Genomic DNA, 17,861 nt, shown 5'->3' on the forward strand with positions numbered 1-17,861 from the left:
AAAAACAGAGTGGTTACTATGCACAGCCGCACCAGATTCTGTGTGCACCAGTTTTAGTAAATCTTCCCCTTAAGTCTTGAGTTTCATAGATGCCTGCTATATACAAAGAGAAGGTCCTGCCACTGTCCATGGTACTGATAAGTATTAAGCAACTGACAAACAAGTCAGCATTTCTGACTTCACTTTTCTGACCCAGCTTGCTGCATGCTTGTTTAGGTCATGCATTCAGAAAGCATTGACAGACGGGCCAGTGATGAGGGCGAGTGACAAGAGGGCCATTGACAACAGAGAGCTGGTGACCAGAGAGCCGGTGACAACAGAGAGCCAGCGACCAGAGAGCCAGCGACCAGAGAGCCAGCGACCAGAGAGCCAGCGACAATCAGGCAACATGCAAGAGTTCAAGAATAAAAGTCTACAGTATTATTTTGGTACAATTTTCTTTTATAGCACAAACTCTATGCGCGATGATGAAAATCTGATCAGAAGAGCATTAAGCCCACATTGAAAAACAAACACAGATCTTCATAACTCTGATACATCATTAAAGAACCATGTTGAAAACTTTAGTTCTAGGCTATGAAGCAAGGAAAAGCAGGAAAATGCTATAAATATAAGTATAGACAATGTACTATAAACAGCCCAATTGAACGTATTAGCTTACATCAATTTTGTACATTCCAGGTGCATTGCACACCATTGCAAGTCCACTGCAACACAGCCCTATTAACTTGAATGGGTCGCATTCAGCAGGTATAGCACCTGCCAAATGTGAAAGGAGTTTAATTCCTGCTGTGGCTGAGAAGCAAAGCATTAAATGCTCAACCATTGTTTTTATGCCCCCATCCTAACCAGAAGGATTGGATCTCTGCAGAGGGACCACTGCTTTTTTCACAGAAAGAAATACCTTGTTGACACCATGTGCAGAGAGGTCAGCTTTTCTGCACGCATTCTGCAAGAGCTCAAAGGTGTCCTGTTCACACCACAACACTGGGATCACATGCAGGTGGTTTTCTCTGCCCAGGAATCTGCAACATGCATGCAGTTTTCTGCACGGAAAAAAACTGAGATGCCTGACATGACATCAACATTGCAGTGAACAAGGCACATAACTGACACGCATGAAAACTAATGTCAACTCACCCTACACACTGGTGGAAGCTGTTGTAAATGAATGCCCCTGCAAGAGAAATCTGCGTGGTTTTCGCTTCAATTTTCATGCATGTATAGCGTGAACGAATATTCCTGAGTTCTGTGTGTAAGTTTTTTTTCTGCAAGGAAAGCTACATACACATTGCAGACTCCAGCGCAGAAAAAAATCTGAACGCAATTCCAGTGTTGTGGTGTAAACAGGGCACATTAAGAACAATGGACAGAGTTTCAAATGCTTATAAAACACTTGAAGCACCAAGTACTACAGGTTTTAAAAGAAATGTAACATGTACACAAAAGGCCAATTTCTCTCAAATCTTGTTCACAAATCTGTCTAAATCTGTGTTAGTGAGCATTTCCCCTTTGCTGAGATAATTCATTCACCTCACAGGTGTGGCATATCAAGATGCTGATTAGACAGCATGATTATTGCCTTAGGCTGGCCACAATAAAGCGACACTCTAAAACACACAGTTTTATCACAAAACACAATGCCACAGACGATTTGAGTTTTGAGGGAGCGTGCAATTGGCATGCTGACTGCAGGAATGTCCACCTGTTGCCCCTGAATTGAAAAATTCAGATTAACAAAAGATTGAATTTAAGGCTGTAATGTAACAAAATAGGTAAAAAGTCAAGGGGGGTGAATATTTTGCAAGGCACTGTGTATATTAGAGAACGCTCTGATTGGCGGAGCGAAACGCGTCAAGCCGTCCGAACACGTAGTACGTCATTTCCGACTGCAACTGCTTCCGGCTTCCGGTTACACGGGTGGAACGCACGGCCATTCGTTTGGCGTCCCGTGGGTTTGCTAAAGGCGGATTGATTCTTCATGTATTGTAAGTGTATCTTTTTATTGCGTGGATAATAAACTTTTAGAACATACTGCACGATGATGGCCCTTTTCTTTTTATGATACTGGGGAGCATTACCTGGATATTTACCTGGATATAGAGGCACAGGAGATCTACAGCTTATATCTGTTGGCGATCCATAAGAGGCGGTTACCTTATACAACCAGTTTTAAGGCGATATTTCTCTCAGTTTCTGGTGAGTGTGGGACCGAGAGGGGAGCACCAACTCACAAGGACTGAGCACCGGCACTTTATTCATATATTTTAGCACGGAGCACTTATAGAAGCACAAGAGACTTGCACTTTATTCAGTTTGGAAGATATTTATTGTTATGAACTTTATATTTATAATTATTTTTGATATATGATGTCACACATATGAGTTTATTTATAATATTTATATATTTAGTGTAACACTATATTTATATGCACAGTTATTTGCACGAGCACTTTATGATGATATTTATTTATTAACACAACTGATGTTTATGGTTTCGGTTTAAGCAGCGCAGGTACTTAGTTTTTCAGTATTGTTTGAAAGGTATCACCTTTTCTACCAGCAGCAGCTTATATATTTAATTTATTGATTTATTACTGAGTTATTGGTTTTATTTATATTCACCGAACCGAGGTTTCCTAAGCGCAAGCCCCTCACACTCTACTGTGTATATTAGGGATGCACCGAAATTTCGGCCACCGAAATTATCGGCCGAAAATGAGCCTATCCCATTTCGGCCAATAATGGGTTAACATTGCCGAAAATAATGGCCGCTGTGAGGAAGGAGGAGGGCGCAGCGCAGGGCAGGTTTTAAAAGTCCCGCCTCTGGCCGGCCGGCCGCCCGCCTCTCAATGACGTCCCTACTACTAGATGTTTGCATGAATGGACATACCGGGCGGGAGGGCGGGGCGAGCGGCCGCTATAGATAGAACTATGTGATCCATCCCTGTCAGCTCAGCGCGACTATGTGTGAATGAGAAGTGACCTGACACCGGGCGGGGGGAGCGGCCGCTAATAACTATAACTATGTGAGCTTCCCTTCACTGTCAGGCATGTATCTCCGCTGACAGTGAAGCTCTCGCATAGTTCTAGCTATTAGTGGCCGCTCCCCCCGCCCCCCCCCCCCCCGGTGTCCGGTCACTTCTCATTCACACACAGTCTCGCTGAGCTGACAGGGAAGGATCACATAGTTCTATCTATAGCGGCCGCTCGCCCCGCCCTCCCGCCCGGTATGTCACTTCATTCATACACGGATCCTAGTAGTGACATCACCGGGAGGCGGGCTGCCAGCCAGAGGCGGGACTTTTGAATGAAGGACACCTGAGGAGGGACGCTGAGCCAGAGGGGGGGGGGGGGGAGGGTGTACTGCGAGGGGGATGCTGAGGCAGTGGGGGGGGGGGAGCTGAGGCAGCTTACCAATGGTTTTTGTATTATGCAGCATGAGGGGGTTAATGTATTGTCACTGCTGGTCACTCATCTATTAGTGACCGACCAGTGGCAGGTAATTAACCCCTTTGTGCTGCATTAGTGCAACCAGTACCAGTGTTAATTAACACTGGTTGCACTGACACTGGTTGCACTAATGCAGCACAAAGGTGTTAATTAACTGCCACTGGTCGGTCACTAATAGATGAGTGACCAGCAGTGACAATACATTAACCCCCTCATGCTGCATAATACAAATACCATTGGTAATTAAAATTAACCTCTTGCCAACCCATCACAGTACATATACTGTGACAGGGTGGCAGCGACAGGTGTACGTCGCTGCCTGTTTTTGGTGTATGCCCCTGTTCTATCCATTTTACATTTTTTTGGGGGAAAAAGTCATTTTCGGTTTCGGTTTTCGGCCAAGGGCACCCTGCATTTTCGGTTTCGGTCCAAAATTTTCATTTCGGTGCATCCCTAGTGTATATATATTATATACACACACACAATGTACATTTTCATATAATTGTGTTACATTCGGCTTTTTAATTTATATCATGAATTAAAATTTGTATGAATGTATTGTCGGCCATTATTAGCATCTTTAGCGCAAGAAAAGCTCAAGAAAAATGCATCCTTTTAAATTTCTATTTATGTCTTCACACAGGTCTGTTGCGCTTCCGTTATGGTGTTAAAAATCAAAAATACTGCATTTTTGGTCAGTTAAAAAACCACACCTCCAGGTTGAAATGCAATGAAAACACAGCAAGAATACAACAATAAACGCACCCGTGTTACATTTTTGATGCAGTTTTTGAGTTGCATGACCTATGAAAAGCACAGCAAAATCGCATGCGTTTTTTGGTGCCATTATCGGCGAAATGCCAAAAACACAATTTTCGGCTATCTTTTGGCCGCCAAAATTTTGGCACATCTCTGTTTCTAAGTAACATGACTAAAGCTGTACAGAAAAAAAAAAAAATCAGGTAAACTTCAGCCTTAAAACAGAAAGTCTATTCACCTTTCCTGATTTTAAGTGGTTTTAGGGAGCCAAAGTACCCTAATGTACCCCCTGATTTAACCACTTCCATACCGAGTCATAGTAATATGACGTCGGCATGGTGGTTGTACGGATCCGGGCGGGCGTCATATGACGTCCGCCCGCTCTAGCTGCTACTGCGCGCCCCCGGGGGCGCGCAGCGCGGCGATCGGGGGTGAGGCTCGTCCCTCGGACATAGCCCATCCCTGATCAAGGTAAACAGCCAATAGAAATTGGCTGTTTACCACGTGATCGGCTGTGTCAATCACAGCCGATCACATGAGCGGCTCCAGCACGAGCCGCTCGTTCTCTCTGCAATGCGCGCCCCCGGGGGCGCGCAGAGCAGCGATCGGGGACGAGGCTCGTCCCTCGGACAGAGTCGATCCCCGATCTAGGTAAAGAGCCAATGAAATTGGCTCTTTACCACGTGACCGACTGTGTCCAATCACAGCCGGTCACAAATGTCAACTGAGAACACGGTAACTAGCTGTCACCGTGTTCTCCTCCTCACACACTGATCCTGTGTGAGGAAGAGAGTGTGGTAACAGCTAGTTACCAATTACAGTGCACCCCAAACACACTGATTGCCCCCCCCCAATAAAGAGCACCTGTCACTAGCCCATCAAAGTACCCGAGTACCTGTCACCAGCCCATCAGGTACTCTGATGACAGGTACTCGGGTACTCTGATGACGGGTACTCGGGTACTCTGATGACGGGTACTCGGGTACTCTGATGACAGGTACTCGGGTACTCTGATGACAGGTACTCGGGTACTCTGATGACAGGTACTCGGGTACTCTGATGACAGGTACTCGGGTACTCTGATGACAGGTACTCGGGTACTCTGATGACAGGTACTCGGGTACTCTGATGACAGGTACTCGGGTACTCTGATGACAGGTACTCGGGTACTCTGATGATGGGTACTCGGGTACTCTGATGATGGGTACTCGGGTACTCTGATGATGGGTACTCGGGTACTCTGATGACAGGTACTCGGGTACTCTGATGACGGGTACTCGGGTACTCTGATGATGGGTACTCGGGTACTCTGATGATGGGTACTCGGGTACTCTGATGATGGGTACTCGGGTACTCTGATGACGGGTACTCGGGTACTCTGATGACAGGTACTCGGGTACTCTGATGACAGGTACTCTGATGACAGGTACTCGGGTACTCTGATGACAGGTACTCGGGTACTCTGATGACAGGTACTCGGGTACTCTGATGACAGGTACTCGGGTACTCTGATGACGGGTACTCGGGTACTCTGATGACAGGTACTCGGGTACTCTGATGACAGGTACTCGGGTACTCTGATGACAGGTACTCGGGTACTCTGATGACAGGTACTCGGGTACTCTGATGACAGGTACTCGGGTACTCTGATGATGGGTACTCGGGTACTCTGATGACAGGTACTCGGGTACTCTGATGACAGGTACTCGGGTACTCTGATGACAGGTACTCGGGTACTCTGATGACAGGTACTCGGGTACTCTGATGACAGGTACTCGGGTACTCTGATGATGGGTACTCGGGTACTCTGATGATGGGTACTCGGGTACTCTGATGATGGGTACTCGGGTACTCTGATGACAGGTACTCGGGTACTCTGATGACAGGTACTCGGGTACTCTGATGACGGGTACTCTGATGACAGGTACTTGGGTACTCTGATGACAGGTACTCGTGTACTCTGATGACGGGTACTCGTGTACTCTGATGACGGGTACTCGGGTACTCTGATGACAGGTACTCGGGTACTCTGATGACAGGTACTCGGGTACTCTGATGACAGGTACTCGGGTACTCTGATGACAGGTACTCGGGTACTCTGATGACAGGTACTCGGGTACTCTGATGATGGGTACTCGGGTACTCTGATGACGGGTACTCGGGTACTCTGATGACGGGTACTCGGGTACTCTGATGATGGGTACTCGGGTACTCTGATGACAGGTACTCGGGTACTCTGATGACAGGTACTCGGGTACTCTGATGACAGGTACTCGGGTACTCTGATGACGGGTACTCTGATGACAGGTACTTGGGTACTCTGATGACAGGTACTCGTGTACTCTGATGACGGGTACTCGTGTACTCTGATGACGGGTACTCGGGTACTCTGATGACAGGTACTCGGGTACTCTGATGACGGATACTCGGGTACTTTGAGTACCTGTCAACGGAGTACCCGTCATCAGAGTACCTGAGTACCTGTCACCTACCCATCAGAGTACCCGAGTACCTTCCACCTGCTCATCAGAGTACCTGACGCCTGAAGTACCCGAGTACTTGCCGCCTGCTCATCAGTACCCATCACTACTCATCAGTACTCATCAGTACCTATCACGTATCAGTATCACCTATCAGTATCAGTACTACTCATCAGTACCTATCACCTGCCTGTCACCTGCCCATCAGAGTACCCGAGTACCTGTCACCTGCCTATCGGAGTACCCGAGTACCTGCCACCTGCTCATCAGTACCAGAGTACCTGTCACCTGCCCAACAAAGTACCCGAGTACCTGTCACCCTTCATACAGCCACCATGTCTAAGTCCAAAAAGGTTTATATACGTCCTCCGTTTAAACCTAAATACCGGTGTTATGGCAGCAGATAGCTGCCATAACCCTGGTATTTTTTTAAACGGTGGACGGTTGGCTTTCCGATAAGGGTGGTCCCAGCGGCGGATTCGCCGTGGGATCACCCTTCTGGGATGGCGGAAGAGGTGCCCCCCCCCCTCCCGCCGCGTCCAGTCCTTTTCCCCGCTTACCGGACCCGCCGGCAGCGGGGAAAACGATCCGGTCCCGGATCCTCACAGACAGGATGTCGAGTGAGGGCAAGCTTGCCCTCACTTGACTCTATGGTCTTGGAGGACCGGAGCTACGGAAAATGTTGTTGCCTAGCAACCGGTTTAAAGGTCCTTTTTTTTTTTTTTTCATTTTATATAATAATTTTTTTTTTTTTTTTTTTCTTTCTATCTTTTAGTGTACTTGTGAGATCTGAGGACTTTTTGACCCCAGATCTCACAAAAAAGAGGTCCTGTCATGCCTTTTTCTATTACAAGTAATGTTTACATTTCTTGTAATAGAAATAAAAATGATCCTTTTTTTTTTTTTTTTTTTTTTAAACGGTGTAAAAATAAAAAATAATAAATAAAATAAATAGTAAAAAAAAAAAAAAAAAATTAAAGCACCCTGTCCCCGTTAGCTCGCGCGCAGAAGCGACGCATACGGAAACCCCGCCCACATATGTAAACGGTGTTCAAACCACACATGTGAGGTATCGCCGCGATCGTTAGAGCAAGGGGAATAATTTGAGCCCTAGACCTCCTCTGTAACTCAAGGATGGCAACCTGTAGAAATTTTTAAATTGTCGCCTATGGGGATTTTTAAGTACCAAAGTTTGTCGCCATTCCGTGAGCGTGCGCAATTTTGAAACATGACATGTTGGGTATCTATTTACTCGGCGTAACATTATCTTTCACATTATGGAAAAAAATTGGGCTAACTTTACTGGTTTCTTATTTTTTAATTAAAAAAAGTGAATTTTTTCCAAAAAAATTGCATTTGGAAGACTGCTGCGCAAATACGGTGTGATAAAAAATATTGCAATAATCTCCATTTTAATCTCTAGGGTCACTGCTAAAAAAAAATATATAATGTTTGGGGGTTCTAAGCAGTTTTCTAGCAAAACAACTGATTTTAGCTTGTAAACACCAAATGTCAAAAATAGGCCTAGGCAAGTGGCTAGGATGCATGATGATGCTCCTTGGATGTTAGGCCCCTCTATATGGCTAGGCTGTGAAAAAGTCTCACACATGTGGTATTGCCATACTCAGGAGGAGTGGCAGAATGAATTTTGGGGTGTCATTTTTGCTGTGTACATGCTATGTGTTAGGAATATCCTATAAATTGACAACTTTGTGTAAAAAAAAAAAGTTTTCCTTTTTTTCCCACATTTTCCAAAAACCTGTGGAAAAAAATGACATGTTCAAAGGACCCATAATGCCTCATAGAATATACGTTGGAGTGTTTTCTTTCCAAAATGGGGTCATTTTGTGGACTTTTCCATTGTATTGGTGCTCTAGGGCCTTGAAAAGTGTGATAGGTAGTAAGAAAGTTTTATGTGTATTTATGCTCCTAGAACGCCTGAAGGTGCTTCTTGGACGTGGAGTATCTTTTTGTGGCCAGGCTGTGTAAAAGTCTCACACATGTGGTATCGCCATACTCGGAAGGAGTAGCAGAATGTATTTTTGGGTGTAATTTTTGCTGTGTACATGCTATGTGTTAGAAATAGCTTATAAATTGACAACTTTGTGGGAAAAAAAAGAAAAAACATTTTTTTTCTTCATTTTCCCAAGAATTGTGGGAAAAAATTACAACTTCAAAAAACCCACCATGCCTCTTACTAAATACCTTGGACTGTCTACTTTACAAAAAGGGGTCATTTGGGCGGTATTTGTACTGTCCTGACATTTCAGGGCCTCAAGAAAGGAGATAGGCAGTCAGTACTTCTGGTGTGATCAATTTTCAGTAATTGGTACCATAGCTTCTAGACTCAATAACTTTCACACAGACTAAATAATATACACTAATTTGGGTTAATTTTACCAGAGACATGTAGCAGTATACATTTTGGCCCAAATGTATGAAGAAAAATTAATTTTTTGCAAAATTTTATAATTGAAACTAAAAAAAAGTGTTTTTTTTTCAAAATTTTTGCTCTTTTTTTGCATATATCACGAAAAAAAAAAAACCCCAGTTGTGATCAAATACCACCAAAAGAAAGCTCTATTTGTGTGAAAAAAATGATAAAAAATTTGTTTGGTTACAGTGCAGCATGACTGAGCAATTGTCATTCAAAGTGTGAGAGTGCTGAAAGCTGAAAATTGGTCTGGGCAGGAAGGGTGTCAAACTGCTCTGTATGGAAGTGGTTAAGGTTAAAAAACCTTTTAAGAGCAGCTCCCCCTTGCCTTCCCATATATTTACCTGAGCCTGATCTCGATCCAAAGCTACAAATACTGTAGCTGCTGACTTTTAATATAAGACTACTTACCTGTTCAGGGATCCCTCAATGTCGGCATTCCGTGATGATTCGGCATTGTAAGTAAGGCCCCTTTCACACTGTAGAGTCCGTCGGCAGATTCCGTTTATCTCAGCGGGGGATCAATCCGCCAATCCCCCGCTGAGCAGGCGGATGGCTGCTCTGTCTCCACGCTGTGTGCAGAGACAGAGCTGTCAGGTCCCCGCTGTTCTCTATGGGGGAATCGGATGGGAACGGACCGTCTGTCCGTTCTCATCCGATCCCATCTGATCCACTGGATGGAAGGAAAATGGGGTTTCCATCCGTCCAGATTTGATGGATCGGATGTCAGCAGACATGTCTCCACTGACATCCGATGCCCCATAGAGATGCATGGGGCATCCATTCAGATCCGCCTGAAAAACTGACAGGGGGATCTGAACGGTCCATCTGTGTGAAAGGGGCCTAAGGGAAACCGGGCAGTGAAGCCTTCGGGATTCGCAGCCGGTTTTCTGCTGTGCAAGTGCGAGTCGTGCTGCGCATTCTGAATCACATCACCTGTGTGAGACCCAGAAGGCAGCAGGGGTGAAGAAGGAAGGGCCAGAAATGTCGTATATCGCCAATCTTACCCAGAAGTAGGAGTGGATACCTGTCAAAACCAGCTACCTGCACCCCACTCCCCCCAAAAAATGTGGTAGTGGAGGGGGGATGCGAACAAGCGGAGCTTCCCCTTTTGGGTGGAGCTCCGCTTTAGATCACCTAGCAGAAGTTTCTTTGCAAAAGAAAAGATCCAATGCACAATGATCCAGAGATTTTTCAGCGCAAATGCTCCATTAAACAAAGAACACTATTCCTTGTATGCTGGGCAACTACCGATGCAGGAAATATTTTCTTAATGTTACTTAATGTATAACAATGCATTCAAACAACATTGAAAGGTAAGGAGACACCTAAGAAGATAAAGAGCTTTCCTATATAAAACGGTTTGCAAAGTGAATACTTCAAATGATCCCATTAGGAGGAATAACTAGCCAGTCATTTACTTACTGTTTTATTCCGCAATCGAATAATATCTGAGACAGAGCCAGCTCCACAATATTCCATAACAATCCATAGGTCTGTATTTTTAAAATAGCTGCCATAGTACTTGACTACATAGTGGCTGCAAATAGAAAGGAAAAAAAATAATAAAAGTTAATTCACATGCATATCAAATAGTTTTTTTGCTAGAGATATGAGGTTTGTTTTATATGTACCATATCCCAGCTATTACAAACAATATTTGTAGAAGAATGGATAACGGGATGTTTAAGGTGCTCATCCACAAAAATTGGACATTGTATGTAAAAGTAATTTTTATTTCAAATATCAAAAGTTTTTAAAAAAAAAACCATAACAAATTTATATGGCCTTTGTACATATGTTTCCGGTAAACATGTTTCACCGCAACTGTGGCTTCCTCAGGACACTTACAGAGCCTTGCAGATGGTAACACTAAGGAAAAAAGGAAAAACAATATCAAAATTTATTAAATACAGGTCCACATGAAAAAATCATTTTACAAAAATGTATTTAGAAAAATACAATTGATTATAACATTCATATACATCTCAGTAAGACATCTAACAAATAGTTCTCACCACGGGTGTCTGCAAGGTATTCAAGAATGGAATGATAAAATCATAAATGAGTAGATCCACGGAATATCAGTGTGTCAGAGAGAACATACCCCCCAGATGAAGCCTGCAAAGATGTGAGATTAATCCTAATTGGATGTTCAAAATGGGTAAATTTACTTTTTATTAAATATTGAATTAAAAAACCTCCCCTGAAAGCTATGACCAATAGTTACCCACCAGAACCACATGGGATAATTCCAATCCCAATGGTGAGATCCAATTAGATCCTATAGTCAAGCCTTTAGCTTCTTGATACTTCAGGATTTGGGCAGCGTTTCTCCTTAATAGTGGTAGCCTGTATAAAGAATATATACATGCCAACAATCACCATACGAACCTTGACCTACCCCACAAAAATGGACAACATCATTCCTCTTGAATGCTACATATTACCCCCTTACCTCAATGGGAATAGCCCTCAATAATCAGAGGAAAAAATCAATCCACATGTCACAATCAGAGCAGGTCCCAAATGTCTAAAACTTTCAGGATAAAACCCAAACTCTAGATAAATTGGATACCACAGCATATAACCGAGATATGTTCCCACTTGCAGCAATATTATTACATCAAATAAGTATATGGGGGTAAATCTCCACTTGCAATGAAAGAAAGTAGGGTTTAGCCAAATTAACAGTTCAGATCTCACATCCTGTTAATGCAGGCTTAAACCAGGGCAAACGGCCATAGCTGACAGACCGCTGCCCTGGGAGGATTTTATATGCTCCCTCCATCCTGGCAGCGTCTTGACGTCACTGCCGGGATGCGGACGCCCATTCCCCACAGTGCTACATCAATGGCCATAGACTAGATCATAAATTAGCTGGAGCACATGAGACTTCATACGTCATTGATAACGTCACACGCATGCGCGGAAACAGCTGCAGCCATTTTGCAGCTCCATTGGCCGCATATCAAGGAATGACAAAAAACAAATTGAAAACAAATAAACAGCTGCCATTTGAGAAAGCATATTATCCCTATAATACCGATCTATACTACACCATTGTATTTGACAGGGCATGACCATAGCAACCGCATCTATTATTAATGACTCCTGACTCAAATAATATATTGACACCACTAAAGACCAATTAAAGGTGGACATATACACACACATACATTATTTTTATTTATATATATATATATATATATATATATATATATATATAAATAAATAAATAAATAAAATGGCACCCCCTGGCCTGAAATGAGCGACAAATGTATTGCCCAAATTTCTGGGCCAGAGTCCTTATGACCACCAATCCCACAAGGAATCAACCCACCCATGTCTAGAAGAAAACACAAAAGTAAATATGGATCACCTAAAACATGACATTCATGGCTGCACTAAATCATCAAACGACTTTTACATTCAAAACTACATAAGCAAATGAGATTGCAAATAATGTATTTATACATCAAAAATCTACATTGAACATGAAATAATCCCATCATCTATGGGATAAGAAAACGCACTGCATTTCACTGCAGTCAGTGCTGAATAGGAACTTCCAAAATGGTCGCGGCTGTTTCCGCACATGCGTGTGACATCATCAATGATGTATGGAGTCACACGCACGGTGGTCAATAGCGCTATAGTCTATGACTGTTGATGTTGGACAGCGGGGAATGGGCGTCCGCATCCCGGCAGTGACGTCAGATTCTGCCAGGATGGAGGGAGCATATAAAATCCTCCCAGGGCGGTGGTCTGTCAGCATTGGCCGTTTGCCCTGGTGTAAGCCTGCATTAACAGAATGTGAGATCTGAACAGGTAATTTAGCTAAACCCTCCTTTCTTTCACTGCAAGTGGAGATTTCCCCCCCATATACGTATTTGATGTAATAATATGGCTGAAAGTGGGAACATATCTCAATTTTGTTTCAATATGCTGTGGTATCCAATTTATCTAGAGTTTGGGTTTTATCCTGAAGTTAAATGTAAAGAAAATGTAGTAACCGCGCTTATTGAAAAAATATATAAAGTAGCAGCGTTCGGTTTCTAAACACTATGATTCAGTTCATGATAAGGATCCTAGAAACACCTTATTTCTAGGCATAGACAAATTTGTGTCACACTGGAGAGGACAACCCCTTATTAGGGGTATTTCTAAACTTGAGATGTCATGGATTTACTGCGCCAAGACATACACGCCGTTTGGCCTTAACATTGACGTAGAGTTAAATGCTTTTATTGACAATGCTTGATATTATGCTGGGACATTTTTTGTCAAATTTACATATTTAATTTAATTCATTTAACGTAGTAATGACAATTGTTTATATATTGCTTATTCATGTAATATATATTCTTTTTTAATTTTTATACATTCTTAATATCTATTATTAGATCTGATATTGATATTCTCATATTGTCTACATCCAGAGTTGGGCATTTTATTATAATTTTGTATTCATATTAAGATTCATTACATGGGGTCATCTTAATTTGGCAACATATCTTGCTGCCATAAATATATATTTTTTATAACTATTTAGTAACAGTTATTTATCAATTAGTGGTCCTTTATCTATTTAAAGGGCCATTGTTGTTTGCTAGAATCTGGATGTTGCTGTTTTGCCATTTATCAATAGATGGCGCTATATGTTTTTTATTTATCAATATGGTATATAATCAATTATTTTGAATATATTTTTAATGCATATTTTTATTATATGGGGTGGTAATATTATTATTAGCCACTCAGATTCTCTATCTGGGTGTCATTACCTTGCCGAGGGTCGGTTTACTGGGGGTGACGTAATTTCATTGTATGTTCCCCTTCAGTATCCGTCTCTTTGTTTTTCCTGTTTTGCCTATATTAAAACGGCCGATAGAACTCTTCCGGTATTTTGGTGACCTCTCAGCCTTTACTGGTCCCGGTCAATTCCCATAAGTAAAATGGCTGCTTTGGTATCGCTGATTCCAGATGTTGTGTTTTGTTGTTCCATAAGTAGATGTCGTCAGAACGCCGTCCCCACCTTTGAGAACGTCATCTGTGACGAAACGCGTAAGGTCACGGCGTGCTGACGTCATCCCCTTGAGCGTCCAGGAAGTGCGGACGAGCGCAGCCGTCTGGCCGGCGGCTTAAAACTTATGCGATATTCTTTTGTCCTGCATGTGAGTGGAATACCTTGTTATATTTAATAAATAGTCTCTTGGATTTTACACTATGGTGCTCCCCTTTATTTTTTGGTGGCGATATCCATTTGGGGCTTGTTTCCTTGAGCAAAACTTGTGGAGTCAGAGATACCTCCTCAACACCAGGACCCTTACAAGTGCAGTTTATTGGGAGTCTGGTAAGAGGCGTTATGATCGGTGGTGGATAATACACTTGTCTGTCATTTGTGGCATCTATGATTATCTTGATCACCTTCTGGTAAGGAGTACCTATATGTGCCTTCTCACCTATCGGGGTCCATTCATCTTGATACACACCTATAACAGCTTATTTATGTTCATCTATTTTTGTGTTCTGGTAAGAAGCGCAAATATTGGTGGTGGATTTCACATATCAGTTTGCCTATCAATATTTTTTTGATGAGCACACCTTCTCATTCGTTAAGGATTATTTGCACGAGTTTGGTTCACATGTGGTGTTTCACTGGTGAATTTATTATTTTTGTGAGTGCAACACATTATTCACATATTAAATTTATTGTGTTGTGAGGTTTTACGCTATGGCGTTCTTTTTTATTTCATGATATCACACAATATATCCTTTGGGAGTCAAATTAGTGTCATCTTCAGTCAAGCTGTCAAGACTTCTGTTTGGATTCCTTGCTTGATTTATTCATTTTTCTGGTAAGCACAATACCATTGTGAGTCTGGATTGATCATGTATTGTTTTTACACATCATCTTCTATTATTAATAATTTTGGACATATATATGGACACTCATCTGTTTAATTTTTTGAACCTTTAGCGCGACTTTATTATTTATATTATCCTGAAGTGTTAGACATTTGGGTTCTGCTCTGATTGTGGCATGTGGATTGATTTTTTCCTCTGATTATTGAGGGCTATTCCCATTGAGGTAAGGGGGTTATATATAGTATTCAGGAGGAATGATGTTGTCCATTTTTGTTGGCATGTATATATTCTTTATACAGGCTACCACTATATTAAGGAGAAACCTTTAAGAAGCTAAAGGCTGACTAGGATCTAATTGGATCCCACCGTTGGGATTTTAATTATCCCATGTGGTTATGGTGGCTAATTATTGGTCAGAGCTTTCAGGGGAGGTTTTGGAATTCAATATTTAATAAAAGTAAATTTAACCATTTTGAACATCCAACTAGGATTAATCTCAAATCTTCGCAGGCTTCACCTGGGGAGTATGTTCTCTCTATGACACACTGATATTCCACTGATCTACTCACTTTTTATCATAACGTATATCACATTCTTGAACACCTTGCAGACACCGGGGTAAAAACTATTAGATGTGTTATTGGGATATACAGTGGGTACAGAAAGTATTCAGACCCCCTTAAATTTTTCACTCTTTGTTATATTGCAGCCATTTGCTAAAATCATTTAAGTTCATTCTTCTTCCTCATGAATGTACACATAGCTCCCCATACTGACAGAAAAACACAGAATTGTTGACATTGTTGCAGATTTATTAAAAAAGAAAAACTGAAATATCACATGGTCCTAAGTATTCAGACCCTTTGCTGTGACACTCTTATATTTAACTCAGGTGCTTTCCATTTCTTCTGATCATCCTTGAGATGGTTCTACACCTTCATTTGAGTCCAGCTGTGTTTGATTATACTGATTGGACTTGATTAGGAAAGCCACACACCTGTCTATATAAGACCTTCCAGATCACAATGCATGTCAGAGCAAATGAGAATCATGAGGTCAAAGGAACTGCCTGAAGAGCTCAGAGACAGAATTGTGGCAAGGCACAGATCTGGCCAAGGTTACAAAAAGATTTCTGCTGCACTTAAGGTTCCTAAGAGCACAGTGGCCTCCATAATCCTCAAATGGAAGACGTTTGGGACGACCAGAACCCTTCCTAGAGCTGGCCGTCCGGCCAAACTGAGCTATCGGGGGAGAAGAGCCTTCGTGGGAGAGGTAAAGAAGAACCCAAAGATCACTGTGGCTGAGCTCCAGAGATGCAGTCAGGAGATGGGAGAAAGTTGTAGAAAGTCAACCATCACTGCAGCCCTCCACCAGTCGGGGCTTTATGGCAGAGTGGCCCGACGGAAGCCTCTCCTCAGTGTAAGACACATGAAAGCCCGCATGGAGTTTGCTAAAAAAAACACCTGCAGGACTCCAAGATGGTGAGAAATAAGATTCTCTGGTCTGATGAGACCAAAATAGAACTTTTTGGCCTTAATTCTAAGCGGTATGTGTGGAGAAAACCAGGCACTGCTCATCACCTGTCCAATACAGTCCCAACAGTGAAGCATGGTGGTGGCAGCATTATGCTGTGGGGGTGTTTTTCAGCTGCAGGGACAGGACAACTGGTTGCAATCGAGGGAAAGATGAATGCGGCCAAGTACAGGGATATCCTGGACAAAAACCTTCTCCAGAGTGCTCTGGACCTCAGACTGGGCCGAAGGTTTACCTTCCAACAAGACAATGACCCTAAGCACACAGCTAAAATAACGAAGGAGTGGCTTCACAACAACTCCGTGACTGTTCTTGAATGGCCCAGCCAGAGCCCTGACTTAAACCCAATTGAGCATCTCTGGAGAGACCTAAAAATGGCTGTCCACCAACGTTTACCATCCAACCTGACAGAACTGGAGAGGATCTGCAAGGAGGAATGGCAGAGGATCCCCAAATCCAGGTGTGAAAGACTTGTTGCATCTTTCCCAAAAAGACTCCTGGCTGTATTAGATCAAAGGGGGCTTCTACTAAATACTGAGCAAAGGGTCTGAATACTTAGGACCATGTGATATTTCAGTTTTTCTTTTTTAATAAATCTGCAACAATGTCAACAATTCTGTGTTTTTCTGTCAGTATGGGGTGCTATGTGTACATTCATGAGGAAGAAGAATTAACTTAAATGATTTTAGCAAATGGCTGCAATATAACAAAGAGTGAAAAATTTAAGGGGGTCTGAATACTTTCCGTACCCACTGTATATGAATGTTATAATCAATTGTATTTTTGTAAATAAATGTATGTAAAACCATTTTTTCACGTGGATCTTTAGGATCCGTATTTAAAAAAAATGGATTTTTGTAAAATCTTACCGTAAAATCCTTTTCTCTTAGCTCATTGACAGACGTAGTCCTCGGTGATACACCACCTTCGGGTTATGTTGCCTCCACAGGAGCAGGACTAGACAGGAAATTAAAAAGCTCTGGCCACACCCTAGGGGCAGTCCCAGAGGGTATATCCTCTCTCTCTCTGCCTCAGCAAATCAGTTATGTGAAAAAGCAGTCTTTAGAGATTTTAACCCAACCCAACTCAAAAACTGAGGGGCGGGGACTACGTCTGTCAATGAGCTAAGAGAAAAGGATTTTACGGTAAGATTTTACAAAAATCCATTTTTCTCTAGCGCTCATTGACAGACGTAGTCCTCGGTGATACACCACCTTCGGGACGTCCCAGAGCAGTATCACAAATGAGGGGTGGGAAAATGAAAATCAAATCCCAATCTAGAAGGCCCAACCGGTGCCAACTAGAAGTTTACAATGCTCATCCTTAATGAT

The 17,861-nt window shown here is 42.5% G+C and overlaps 1 protein-coding gene across 1 annotated transcript in view; it reads right to left on the minus strand.

Annotated features, from left to right (window-relative positions):
- STK3 (serine/threonine kinase 3) overlaps positions 1–17,861 on the minus strand; it is a 450,433-nt gene that overhangs the window by 355,083 nt on the left and 77,489 nt on the right. Inside the window, exon 4 of the mRNA XM_082257854.1 lies at positions 10,552–10,666. Within this exon, the coding sequence (XP_082113980.1) occupies positions 10,552–10,666 (115 nt within the window). The remainder of the gene's footprint in view (positions 1–10,551; positions 10,667–17,861) is intronic.

Source organism: Pelophylax lessonae, assembly GCF_965119305.1.
Source record: "Pelophylax lessonae genome assembly, chromosome: 5".
In the NCBI taxonomy this organism is placed as follows: domain Eukaryota; kingdom Metazoa; phylum Chordata; class Amphibia; order Anura; family Ranidae; genus Pelophylax; species Pelophylax lessonae.